Genomic DNA, 14,713 nt, shown 5'->3' with positions numbered 1-14,713 from the left:
TAGCTTCACTACTTTAGTAAAATAATGCACTACATTCTCTGCAAAAACATGCAAAGATGTCTCTATGACTTCATTACTCCTTAACTGCTTTGGAAGCATCCTCTCTCAAAACACTGGGGCTAGTATTTTTTTGAATGCTCAGCACGATCTGCCATCAAGTGCATCAGGGGAAGACAAAAGAGCAAAAATCTTCACATGAAAATTGGATAATTTTGTTTTCCAAATGTTTCCCATTTCTGGCTCATAAGAGATGTCACATCTCAAAGTAGCCTACCAAATCTTTGTGTCAAACTTCCCAATTGCAATTCAGATGTATATTTCATTAATTATACACTCCTTTTTGTAAATTGATCCAATAAAAGAAATATATTTTGTGCTAAGTCAATCTTCTATAGTTAAATTTATTTCCTCTTCTGTAATGTTCCTTCCTTACAAGATTTCAGAGGATTGCAGCAGCAGTGCACATAATATTTTGCAGTATCCCCATCTCAGCAATGACTCATAAACCAATGATTTCCTATTTGCTTAAACTACTCATAAATCCCAAGCCTTTCTAGAATTCCAACCTTTATCTTAAACACACTGTGAGCAAATCAGCTGTGTAAGGCACATTCTTCCTATGCATTGCTGCTTTCCATTTTGAAGAGAAAAAAAAAAAAGACAACATTCCTAAAACCATGAGAGTGCAATTATCTGCACTGAATTCAGGAAAAATTATGATTACCTTCCAGTCTTAGATAATTAATAGATTCTAGGGTTATGATTGAAGTGACTGACAATTATACATTACAGTTCTAATCTCACGGTGCCGAAAAGATGAACACATTCACAAGTGCTCATGTTATAATCTACTGTTGGTTACTGATGAAGGCAGCAGTTAAGCACAGCAGAGCAATTCTGTGCTGTTGTTAAAAAACAAACTAAACCAATATTGATGGCAGCTCTATTAAAAGACAGCATCCTCTCAGTCTATTTGGGATATGCAACATGCTACAGTTCGTTATAAGCATTAATACTGGGAAATATTGAAAATTGACTTTTATTTTGCTGTTAACTGCTCCAACTTTGCACAAATTCTGGAGTATTTAAAAAATTGTCAATACCAGCAGCAATACACAATTTTTGAGCTGGGAGTATGGAAGGAACTATTATCTCTGCAATATGAATAAGAAAATACCAATTTTGAAAAGTCTAGCAGGAATAAAATGCCATTCCAAAATCCACCCTAATAGGAAAACATGTTTTTTGTGTACCACTTTGTATTGCCTATTTAAACACTCCTCGTATTACAGTACTCTCAGTACACTATTTTAAGTTACCTATTTTCCTATGCAATAATTAATTTCTAACTTTATCATAATTAATAAAAAATGAGGTTCCTACAAGCTTTCCTGAATAAACCGCACTCCAGAGAATTCATCTTTTGAGTTCTGCTACTATTTCAGTGATTCTGTCTCAATGAGAAAGGAAGGCAAGGTGTCCTGTTTAATTAAAAATGCAATAATAGATCTATTCCCTGTGACTTGCACTATCTCGTATGGCCTCTCAATCATTACTTGGTATATTGCATACTGAAACTGAATTGCAAGTTTCTCGGAATAATAATACGTGCTTAATGAAGAACAAAGCAAGTGCAGTTCAAGCCAGCAGATGAAGTTAAGACCTCTACCAAACTGTTCAAGTATTCAATTTCAGAAATCTCTTCTTTCACAATTATACCCACAGAAACCTATTGTATGGGAACAGCTGAATCATGGCCTGAACCTCTGATTGATCACTGGAGGTGAGCAATGAGTCAGCCCTGGCAGCACAGATGAAGACAACTCTCCTGTGCTACTGGAAGGGCTGGAGCCTGGCTCCACCTCTCCTAGATCGCATTTAAGAGCTGACTATTCACTGGAGAAGGATCTGCTCCTCCTGGAGTCTTCTCAGTGAATCCAGGACAAGGGTAAGCTTTCCATCCATTCTTTAGTATGATAACCTGTTTAGCCTAACTTTCTTGTGTATTTCTTAATTATAATATCCACATATTCATTGATTGTACACCTATGTATAGGGTGATTGGTTGAAATGCCACTGTTTACCCAGCTTTTTGTTTTCTATAAGCTTTACCAAACAGACTCTTAGTACAGCTCTGCAGAGCTGGCTGAGAGAGAAACACTGGAGGAAAAAGCTGAATGGATTTTCCTCTAGTGTTCTCTATTCCAAAACTAAAAAGAAAGGTTGTGATCCCCCTGAGACTCAGAGATTCTAGGCAGTCACAGCAGAAACATGAATTGCTAACTGCAGTGCTAGGCTGAACGGTTAAGTTAAAGGTACATAGTGCCTTGAAGGTGGTGGATCGGAGTCCCTTGAGAACCAGAGTCTCAACTGCAAGGTGAGAAGTCATCAAATATCAAGGGACAGACCTCACAGCTTGAGCTACCTCCAATTCCACTGACCTAATGGGAGTTAGATGATGTTTCCTACCTCTGACAGATTGAATCAAAGAAAAGGAGGGCTGGTAAGTTCAGCCAGAATGCCTCAGTCTACAATGTGCAGGCTTTTCATTTGTCTCCCTCCACAGGATTCCATTTCCCCTCCAAATTACACCAATTTTCTCAAATAATTTAACCATAAAAATCTGAAAAACAGAGTGGATTACATATACAATATAGGCCTTTTCTGCCTGAGGGCATCAAGCTTAGACTTCTCAATTTCAAAAATATTCAAATATGTTGTACATTTTATTCATGCCAAATAACAAAGGGGAAATACACCACTGACACAATAGCTTTTCCGAAATAACTTGAGGCAGCGTTTCCACAGAATTTACATAGTATCATTAGAGTTCTGACATACTGTTCTACTTATCTGTTTTCTTATTAAGTTACATTCATTCAGACTGAATGGCATGGGAACACACAGTGAGAAAAGTCAATATATATCTGACAGAAATTAAGACTGACAAGGCTTTTCAGTATGCAAGCCAGCACTGAAATTTTCATTTTTGTATTACAGCTATAACAGCTGGTTAGTTGCATAGAATACTGACTTGCTGTGAGGAAAAGTAAAATAAATAAATAAATTTCAGCTGCTACATACATTAAAATATATATTCACCAGATAGCCTACCATAACAACAAGAGATTCTTAAAACTAGAGTTTCTAGAACTGACATTTTATTAAACTTTAACAAAAAATGATGTATAGGGCAAGAGTAAGCAGTTACAATCTCTACTGGATATGCTTGAAAAGCTAAAATGTGAGAAAACAGAACTGGATTCTTCTTGAGAAGAATTATTGATGAAAATGTGTACAATCACTTCTTTTCACAGAAATGCTTCCAGTGGAGCCAACACGGCTAGCAATAGCAGAGTCTCTGGAGCAAGAGTCCTTTCTCTCTACTTCACAAAAAGCAGTCCAACATAATATTTTGAACAGTAAAACTCAAATTGATCTGTTTATAAAATAAAAATCCCTTTTTATTTCTTGAGCATTCCCACATTGGTCATTTGGGAACTGAAAGAATTAAAAATGAAGCAACTGGCTGCACCTGATTAGTTGATGTAAGGTGCAAACAGTGAATACTTGACATATAATTTCTGAGGCATACTGGATTTTTGAGAGGGAAAATGACATAGTCACACATGGCTCCCTGAACTGCAGCACTGGAAGGCAGCTGGCTGTGGGTAAAAGGTAGAAAAACAGCTGATACTCAGCACTGTACTGGTTACATGAGACAGTAGAGAACTGAATTATATCAGCTCAGTCATCTTACTAATGCATGTGTGGATAATTCAGGTTTTCCTTTATAAGCTGTATTCCCAATGCGTTTTACAAACATGCAACAATAACAAAAAAAATCCATCTGTAAAACAAGAAATTTATGAGGCTTGTTTTCTAAAGAACACTTAATCATATAAACAAATTAAGTCTCTGTTCCCTTCACCCCCACATCAGATAAGATGTTAATATTACCTCTCTGGAACAGGATATTTAGGACACAACTTGGCAGCCCTCGGGTCTGTAGTATATTCTGATGGCAGTAGTTCATAGCTACACAGAGTAGATCCTGTTGAGAGGGGGGAAAAAAAAGAAAAACGACTGATGGAGAAAAATCAAATATTCCTAATCTTTGCAAACAATATCAAAACTGATACAGGTTGTCATTCTGCAGTGCCTCATGCTATTACTGCAATGTTATGCTACAGCTCCTCTTGTAATGAAGCACTGAATCAAGCCCAGCATATACTTCAGTTAACAGAATTATGCTTTCCATCTAGTATTGGATTTTCCAGAGTTTATAAATTCAAGAGGAAAAGGCTGATTCATGATCCCATGTAAAAGACACAATGCACCTCAAAGTCATTCTTCCCTGCTACCCCACCACATTTTTTCTTGATGATTCAGTGCATGAATATTGCATAATATAACACTTATTACATTAATAAATATTCAGTTTACTTTAAAAAATGTTCTTAAAATACAACTGATCTATAGACTTCAGAGAAAGGAATAAAGGAACCAAACTGCAGAGGTTATGTAGTTGGCCAACTACAAGGTCTGACTGTATCAAATCTCTAAAGCTCTTAAAAAAGCTAAATATTCTACGTGTACAAGTCAGTACAGTATTATAAATATCAAATCGCCAAAAACAAAACTAAACATTATTTCAGTTTTACTTAATATCAAACATGTGCCTAATGGACATATACTACCCAGGCAGCTCTCTTCCCATTTGTCTACGATCAACATACTCAACACTGACACCAGTGTTTCCAGGAAAAGAGCAACTGCCAAGTCAGATTGGAGCACTGGTTTCTCAGAAACAGGGGGAAGAGAGAAAGGCTGCAAGGGGATGAGCTGCTTATCCAAAGTGAGCTTCTTCCCAGGCTTGTTTGCTTTCTAATTCTCCAGTGCAGGGGTTCTGTATATGTAAAAAAGAATGGTAAAGGCTACATAGCCAACTAAGGACATCTTGGTGATCCCACAGGTAGATTTTATTCCTCATATTCTCAAAGTCTTCTCTCCATGAATACTTAGTAGAAGGGAGTTCTACAAACTGGATCTAAATAATATAGACATTATTAATTTTTCCACAAGTTAAGTTGTGAGTCTTGAGAAACACTCTTCTCTTGGCTTGTGTGACACAAAACATAAGTACTATTCATAGAAAGTGAACATACTATTTGTAGAAGTTGTAGGTATCTTGTTTACCATTGGCATATTGCTATCCCTATGAAAACATCTCTATTTATGGGCTGGAACAGAAGACAGAACAGCTGAGGAAGTTATTCCATTCAGTCTCCAGAACACTACTTAAGTATTGCTTCTGCAGAGTCAATTTCTGGGGGGAAGATCCAAAACACCAAATACACCATTGAAGAAAGTTAGATTTCTTGCAGAGGGAAAACATCTGAACTCTGTTTTTAATTTTACCATTTGTAAGCATCCTGATGCTTCTGTCTGATTTTGTGGATTATATTGTATTATATAGAAAGACATGAGACAAATTTACCTTCTTAACATCACAGTAATAAAAGGAGTATTTAAAAGTAATTATTGTTCTTTTTGGACAAAAGGCACTATAATATTGCAGAAGTTTTTGATCTGGACACATTGCTATAGGTGTGAGAGCTATGAGGTGGGGTACACTGCAGGAAGCAATCACTTATGTACCATCTCTTACAGACACAAGGAACAAGAAGATACTTAACTGTGTTCTGCTTTCTATACAGAGACCAAAATCTAACTTACAGAAATTATTTCATGAAGAAGTAGGAGGGACTGTATAAGGACAAGCTTATACAGATTCAAGACGCTGAAAATGAGATGCCTGCTCTGTTTTCTTGTTCAGTGCTACCAGTGTTCAGCTACAGCTTTCGTAACATATACAGAGGCCCCCACACCATATAAGCGCAGAGGACAGGTGACCTGTGGAAGGCCTGTGGTGTTCCTTGTGACTTTTACTGATCCCAGCTGATAAAAGAGAAAGCAGAATTCACTATAGGCCTGGAACAGGAGAACCTGACAAAAGAAGAAGCGCATTTCAAAGTCTTTCTCTTTGCATCCCACTCAAAAATGTAATGGGAGAAATAATGAATGCCAGATCATAATCTGCACACAGACATTCAAGCAGAAATTGTTGATGAAGATGAGCCAGAAAGTCCCTGGCTGTGGAGGAAACTGGAAACATGTTGTCAGTTCAACCCAGAACCCTCCTGAGCACGCCCCATCCTGTCATTCAAAGGAGCAATGGATGCTTCTGGCTGTCACTACCACCTCTTGTCTGGGACTCTCATCTCTTGCAGTTGATATGAAGAAGGAAGTGATGCCATCCAAAGGACAAGCTGGATAAGTGGGACCATGTGAACCTATTAAGTTTCAACAAAGCCAAATGCAAGATGCTGCACCTTGGTTGGAACAATTCAAGACATGTACAGACTGGGGAGAAAAAAAAATAAAACCCATGCAGCAATGGGATCAGGAAAGCCAAAGTGCAGGAAAAAAAAAAAAAAAAACCGAACTTGACAAGAGATATAAAAAGTATCATGGGGTTCTGCAGGTACATTGGTCAGGAGACATGCAAACCCCCCTCTGATTCTATGAAATCCTTCCTTCAGAGGGCAGTAAGACATTGGCATAGGCTGCCCAGAGAAACTGTGGATGCCCCTTCCCTTCCCTGGAGGGGCTCAAGGCCAGGCTGGATGGGGCCTTGGGCAGCCTGATCTAGAGGGTAGCAACTCTGCCCACAGCAGGGAGGATGGAACTAGATTATCTTCAAGGTTTTTTTCCAATCCAAGCCATTTTAGAATTCTATGATGATTCTTATGAACTGCTTGCTCCAGGGGCTCCTCTGGGCTATGGCTTTCAATTTTACATTCATGGAACTTGCTTCTTTAGACTCCTCTAATATGGGCTATAGAGACTAATCTTTGCATAGCCAGTCTCAATTGTGCTCTTTGAGTTTATGAGTCCTGGAGAAGCTAAAAGATTAATTCCAGTTATCTACTTTGCTGAGACAATTAGTTTACCAAAGACATTACTATTATTCCTAAACTACTAACACTCTTAATTGTTTCATAAACATTATATGTAGAATTCAGAGAACAAACTGAAAAATCATTATATAATAATTATTTGCTAATCTCTCTGCATATATTTCTTCTGGAGAAATAATTAGGCAAATAACATTCAACTGTCCTACATGGATTGAATTTGAGATCACAACACGCTGTAACCTTAAAGAAAAATACTTCTGAACCATGTGGCCTAACAGCTGCCCAGCCAGCAACAAATACACCAGTCTTATGGTCTCATAGGGATTTTTATTTGGTGCTTTCATACACTAGGTGGTATTCTGGAGATGCAACACCGTTTCTGTCCCATGGCTTATCCATAAAAAGAGCTGCTCTAGGCATTAGAATATTTTGAGGCCATGACTGGGACAAAGTGTCTCAGAAGATATGCTTTCCTTCCAACCTTAACATAGTCATGGGTGCAATCGTCCCATTTCCTTCAAAGAAAAAAAAAAAAAAAAAAAAAAAAAAAAGATGGAAGCTTAAGACATTGGATCATTTATCTGAGAAGAATTCTGCTGTAAATTCTAAAACCAAAAACCACAGACTAGGTAAGATGACAAGCAGTGTTTCCATACAAAATTAAGTTACTATTCATTGCTAACAGAAGTCCCTCTTCATTCCTCCCAAGTTGAAAAAGGCTCAAGCTATCATGAAAGGAAATACACTGGTGCTGATTTTTCATTCCTAGGTTTGACAATTGTGATTATATCCTGTCAACAACCATATGAAATAACTGCACTGAGAACGCAAGCACTAAGAATACATAAAGTTTAGGCTTGGATCAGTTTCCTACTTGACAAGGCAGTAACAAAGACACTTTAGAAGCAGATAGTTAGTACTTAATGCTTCATTTAGGAATGAAGCAGCATTATGTTATGCACCAGTTAGCATCAGAAGTATAAATGAGTGAGAAAACAAGAACTCCACATCTCAGCTATTGATATGAATACAGTCTGAAGTAGTAATTAACATGGAAGCATCAGAGGTCTGCACAAACATGCCTATATATATTGTAGACACCTCTGCTGTAAATGGTTCCAGGATATATGTAAAAGGGCTCATGATGACAGAATTTTACCTAACATATTAATCTAATTTCTGGGTCATACTAGAAACCAGAAAAGTACTGATGCCTTGAGATTAGCAAAATGGCATTGGATGAAGCACTGTGGTCAGGACTTCTCAGATAAATACAACAGATTCGCTCTCAGTGAATAAAGCAAGTTTCATTCTTTAGAACTATTCTTCAGTGTCTTTCAGGAGTACACAGTTTCAAAGGAAGGAAAGTGAGAAGACTGAATGTATCTAAACTCCTGAGTGTTCCAAGGGGATGTACCATCACCTGACATTCACAAAGTAAGGCTGATAACACAATCTTTATGATGACAACAGAGCAAGAATTCACACATGTAATATAGTTCTTGTTTTCCTCTCTTAACAATTAATAAATCTTACACTTCTGGACAACTCTGTGCTTTCCCCTAATTCTTTCATTGTACTAAGTAGCTTCAAAATCTCCTTCCCAAGCAGCAATAACCTGTTTGTAGTAAAACACAAAACATATACCAATGATTATTTCCTACCCCTTCATTCTGCAGGTATTCCATTACATTTGATATTTTGTTCCACTATCACTGACCTCATATTTTTTCATGTAATTGTAAACAATTACATGGCAGTAGCAAGATTCATTGCCACACTGCTCCTTCCCTTCCCAAGTAGTTTTTTAATGTAATCAAAAATATTGTATTGGTGCAGATTACTGAAAGATTCCAAAGCAGCCTCCCTCTCTCTTGTAAAACTGCTTCATTCCAACTGCAGCCCATTTTGAACACAAAATAATTCTGATATGAAGGTTGTAGTAACAAAGTAGCCATACTGCCTTTTATCTTTAAAAAAAAAAAAAAAAAAAAAAAAAAAAAAATTGTTCAAAAAAATGGCAGTCAAAATTAATACGTTCAGATTCCCAAAGATCTTGTGGTTCACAATCACTTTAACCATATGCCTACATCTAATGTGGAAAAAATGTCTTTTGGAAAATTAAGAATTGAGTTTCAAACAAGACGCTTCTATTGAGGGAAAGGAGAAAAAAAATGGTAGTAGACAGAACAGAAACAGAAGAAAAATGTCAGAATCTGGCAGTGACATAACTACTATTTCTAAGGTATTTCTATGGCAAATACGATCAGCACACTGTAAAGGTTTACTTTGATTATTATGTGTAAAAAAATTTTTATTCTTAAAAAAAAAAAAAAAAAAAACAAAAAAAAGATTTCCCCTAGAGCTCAGACAGATGCCCTCCTCTGGTCCAGGCAGCTTTACTGACTTACTTCAGGTAAGTTACAGTAGCAGACTTAATGTACCTTCACCTCAAACTCTGAAGTCTACCTGAACCCCAACTTGCCTGGTCTAAATACAGAATCCTCCTTATGGAGACGTCTGACAACACATACTAGAACAGAAGTATTTCAGGCTCCTAAATCTGCATGTAGTTATTTACAAAACATATATGAATGCCAGCTCTCATAAAGACTTGTTATTACAAATAATGTTTAATTAAACATGTCAGACATTCTGGCCAGCTGCTTAGTGCTGTTTATTTGTTTGTTTGTTTTAATACTGACACCACATAGCTCATTTCTCACAATTATAAATTAATTACATCTTCAGGGATGTTAAGAAATGCTTTGGCAAGGCCTTGAAAAGGCCACTGTAATGTTTCCTACATGTCACGCACCAATTGGCTTTCTGTAAAAAAAAAAAAAAAAAAAAAAAAAAAAAAAAAAAAAAAAAAACAAATAAAAAAAATTAAATTTTTTTTTGTTTTTTTTTTTTTGTTTGTTTGTTTGTTTTGTTTTGTTTTTAAGTGCGAAGACCAAACAAAAACATCAAATCCCTGCCTGAAATGTTCTGCTGGGTGACAAAGTCCTGGAGAGATCAGCCAATAATCAGTTCACGTTAGAAAATTTCTTTGCTGTACAAAATCCATTAGCTCCATAAAGTCATCTATTAGTTTGTCTGGGTGAGAGCAGAAGTAGAAAACATTCCCTGTAAATGCTGCATCAGCTTCAGGAGTCATTTCAAAACATATTTAAGATTTTCAGCTTGCATCTTTGTACAGGGTGAAGATCTCAGCCAACTGCCCAGCATTCTACTTCCTTGTTTTGCCACTTCTAAGAGGTCCCAACCAATTACCAGTATTCTGTCCATCAATCACTCTCAACAGACTGAAGGCACACACTTTCTTGTTTCTTGAATCTCAGCCTGGCTTTCTGAAGAACAGTTCTCTTTTCCTTAGATGCAATGGCACTGCTAATGCAGGACCTTGTAGTGAGAAACCAAGTAGGGTAGAGAAGAAGTTACTAAACTGAAATGGTGCAGCACTATTCACCAAATCATCTCGTTTTCCCAAATTACAGCAGAATAGCAAGTGCATCATCACTGATTCAGGAAGCCAAAAGGCTGCCTCACAATGAAATGCTCTTCATGCCTCAAGCAAGAATTAAGAATCTGCCTTAAATGCCTATTCATAACTTTACAAACACATGTTGTACTGCTTACAAACACATGCTATACTGCACTGTAACAAAGAATTCCTCCCTAAAAGCTTTGAGTTCTGGGGTAACAGTTCTATCACACTGTGTGTAAGCAGTTAAGTACCTGCCCCATTTTAGGAAAGAAACCATAAATGCTAAACTATTTGAAGGATCATATCTTAATGTCAATAAAATAATAAAATCAGTATGTTGCAGTATGTATTACAGCTTCTCATAAAGACGTTCAGGTAAAATTCTTCATCTGAATTTTCTATGCCAACTTTTGATGAACTTCTTTTGAATAGAATGACTCTTAAGCAGTAATTTAAGAAGAAATTGCAAGGTGTAGAGACAGGTAAGGTGACTTCAGGAAGGACATCTGAGCCAGATGAAAATGGCTAGTTCTTCAAATTACATGCAGCAACCCACACAAAGCCTATCTTCAGCATCACTATAATCTTCAAGCTGTAGAAGAGTTAAAGCTTTTAGAAAGGTTCAGCAGATCAAAATTAAGGTTTTATTGCATTCTACGCCCATGCATTTTCAAATATTGAGGCGTTTTTTTTTTTGACAGGCGTTAGAAATTGTTAGCATGGAAAACTCCACTGACTGTCACAGTAAACCAAACAAATCTCTTGCCTTCCTTCTTCAAACTTAACTTGATAACACCACTAGAATAGAAACTGCAACTAAACTGTGTGCAGTCATGTTCAAATTTCTCAGATTTCCTCATCATTCTGTTTATAGGGTTTATTGTCACTTGAAATTTGAAGTAACATGCTTTAATTCCACACTATATTAAGCTCCCAGATTCACCTGTCAGATACCAAGATATGCAGACAATTCACTGGGAAGACCTGAGAGTGCTAATAGTGTTCTAGCGACACTTGAACTCATTCTGCTTTAAAAAAAACAAAACAAAAACAAGTGCTCATAGTACCAGTAATAGAACAGAGAACAACACGTCATTTCTGTCTGTGAAAAGCAGTCAAGTTCACTGTTTTGAACTTGGTCAACCAGACAGACTCATCATTAGCTGAGTCATGAAGACATCTCATCACAGCATTATAAAATAACAGGTGTGAAGTCTAGAACAAAGTTCTCCACTTTAATAGTGGAAGAACTTGACAATTTCCTCAAATTATTTTCAAGTTTTTACCTTTACTTTGTTTTGTATGGTCCAAAAATTTATTGTATCTCATGCATTTTATTATGCATAGTGTTAAAATATAAAAATGTTAGTATCATTAATACAGAAAAAAGTACTGCTTTTGGGGATGGAGTACAGTATTTTATATATACAATACAGTTGTTCTCCCTGTTATTTTTTTATAGTGTTTATTTTTTTATAGTTTTTAAAAAAGCAAAAAAAGAAACAAAGAAACAATCCCCAAAGCAAAAAGGTATTGCCCTGTGGCACTGAATAAAAGCAGGACAATTTCCCACAAGCACAGACATGCTTCATGTGCAGTCTGACTGCAGAAATGCAAAGAGGTCACAGGCCTCTTGAAGGTATTTCAACAGTCAGTGAACAGCAAGATCAGAACACTTCTGTAAGAGCTGGAACATGCTCAGTGTTAGACATCCTCATTATACTTTCTGCTCCTGTTGTAAGAATGAGCCTTCAAAACTGTCCAAGACATGAACACAAACATACTAACATTGTAAGCTTTAAGGGAAACATTACGAGTTCAACACTATTTCTTAGTGGAGATTTCATTTTTCAGATAATGCACAAGTCTTTCTACAATCTTACAAAATTGGTACGTGAATAGATATGCTTTTTTCATACCATTAGTTTCTGCAAATTTCTGAACATCAGCCAAAGTTTTTAGTTCTTTCCCTGGGCAAGCGGACACACACAAAGCAAGAGATTTGATCTTCTGATGTACCAGATCAATATTGCATGGGTCCAAGAAGAATACATACCTAAGGAGGAAAAAGATGCAAATTACTTCTATTTTAATCAACAATTACATTGAAGAAAATTAATCTCAAACTACAAGATTCATTCAAGACTAACTTTAAATCTACCAGGAAATGTGTAAAATTTTACATTAATACAATTGTATGATTAAAAGGAATTCACATACTCAACACATGCACCACAAATACATCAGTATTTTTACTGATTTTTTTATTTTTTTTGGATCATACAGCAAGGATATTAAACTATCAGATGCAAATCTATTCAAATCTATGTTTACAAATATACGGACTAGCACTTCTATCACACCTCTTCACAGATATCTGTCTTTCAATTTAAAGATAGAGCTTCTTTCAAAAAAAAAAAAAAAAAACCCAAAAACCTCAGTATTTCCAGGTTTTCAAAAGATACACAACAAATCACATAAGGTCATACTTATTCTACAAAAAATGACCATCTGTTGTTAATGAACACAGACAATATGAAAAATTCCGAACAGTTTTTTGGTTTAGACTGATTTTCTACAGCACCAGCCCATGAAGTTGAGCATATCATATTAGTATTTATTTTAAATTAAAATTCACGTTCATGTAGTTCAAGTGGCTAGAGCTCAAGGGCAGCATTTTAAAGAGATCCTATCTCACAACTTTCCATGATGGCCACTGCCACTAGAAACAAACAAACAAGCTGCTTGTGAAGTACATACTATAGCTCCCTAGCCGACTTTATCTCCTAGCTATGCATACTTCATCACAAAGACTAACCCTACAGTATTGCCCATTTGTGGTATAATGAAGTCAGATTATCTGCTTTTCTTCTCCCAGAAGCTGAACAAGCATTTCAAACTCCCATAACTCTGGTAACATGTCATGAATTCAAATACTCTCTTCATTTTATCTAACATAATAATGATTAAAAAAAAAAGCAAGCGATATTAAATGACTTTTTTCTGCAGTCAGAAATTCATCCCATAATCTATAAAAATTCCTTCTAACCTCAGAAAACTTTTCCAAGCTACTTTACAGTTACATAGAGTTTAAGTACATCTTAAAATATATAGTGCACATAAGACTTCTTTAGAAGCACATTAACAGAAATAAATACATTAATGTTTCATTTGGATACTTGATACTGCTACGTCAGAAAGAGTTAGAACAAAACGTAATGTCCAATATGTTTGACACTACATACTTTAGAGATGATACTTTGAAAGTTACATAATTCTTAACAAATCTCACAAACCATGATGAAATGTCAAACCATACATCTTTCTTATATAATTGGAACTAACCTGCTTCAAAAAACACAACACAGATACTTGAAATCGTAAAAGCAAATACATTCAGTAGGCCATGCTCGTAAAGGTTAATGTTTAGATTCCGTTTCAACATTTTTTATGTGCAAATTCCCAACTAATCTTCCTTCCCAGTAAAACTTACCTATTATCCAATTCCAGTGTATGAGTTATTACTACTCTCTGCAGTTTCTCAGCCCTTAGCTTCAAGACTTCGACTCATTTCTTGAAACTTGAAATCCATGTTATCTAAGTAAAGTGTAATATGGTAATACACCATATGCATTCTTTTCTTTGTCCTTATTTCATAAACAGTCTGTAAACATCTTTGAATTGATACTGAGATAGACAATAGCATGTTAATTGGATAGTCTTGTCACCACTTCTTCTTCACGAAAGCAAGTCCCTGAAGATGCTGTTCCCTCCTGTAAGGAGGGGGATTTGGGCGTCGTTTAAGGGCATATTAAGTTGAAGCAGCCATTAACAAGAACATCTAAGACTCAAATCTGAACAACAAATGATGAGGGAGGCAGTGATGATCACAAACCTGGTCATCTCACTATTGTCAAATTCTGATAAAGGAGGGAGACAAACATTTGGACGTAAAACATGCGCCATTAGTGAACTATAGCAACTGATGGGCTATCAAGCAGTAGCAGGCAAACAGAGACTTTGCAACTGATACAGACACAAACCTAAAGGTCCAGGACACTGGAGAAGGACAGTGGATCTATGCCAGCTGAGGTGACAACGGGGATGGGAACAAAGGTGGAAAGACATAAAAACGTGTAAAAGGAGTTGGCTGTGTATATGCTAAGACTAGTCAGAAGGAATCCTGCAGCTGACTACCACAGCCTGTCCAATTTTCTTACTAAACCCTTGGTTCATCATC

At 36.4% G+C, this 14,713-nt stretch overlaps 1 protein-coding gene across 2 annotated transcripts in view; it reads right to left on the bottom strand.

The window, feature by feature from the left end:
* Positions 1–14,713, bottom strand: part of SLC44A1 (solute carrier family 44 member 1) — a 76,354-nt gene that overhangs the window by 35,237 nt on the left and 26,404 nt on the right. For both annotated transcript variants that reach the window (XM_042822910.1, XM_042822911.1), the window contains exons 4-5: positions 12,393–12,529; positions 3,961–4,054 (exon numbers count right to left, since the gene is read on the bottom strand). In XM_042822910.1, coding sequence (XP_042678844.1) covers positions 3,961–4,054; positions 12,393–12,529 — 231 coding nt within the window. The remainder of the gene's footprint in view (positions 1–3,960; positions 4,055–12,392; positions 12,530–14,713) is intronic.

Source organism: Centrocercus urophasianus, unplaced genomic scaffold (genome assembly GCF_019232065.1).
Source record: "Centrocercus urophasianus isolate 14NV4802_14NV808 unplaced genomic scaffold, USGS_Curo_1.0 seq_21, whole genome shotgun sequence".
Classification (NCBI taxonomy): Eukaryota; Metazoa; Chordata; class Aves; order Galliformes; family Phasianidae; genus Centrocercus; species Centrocercus urophasianus.
This window is presented reverse-complemented; position numbering and strand designations above follow the sequence as displayed.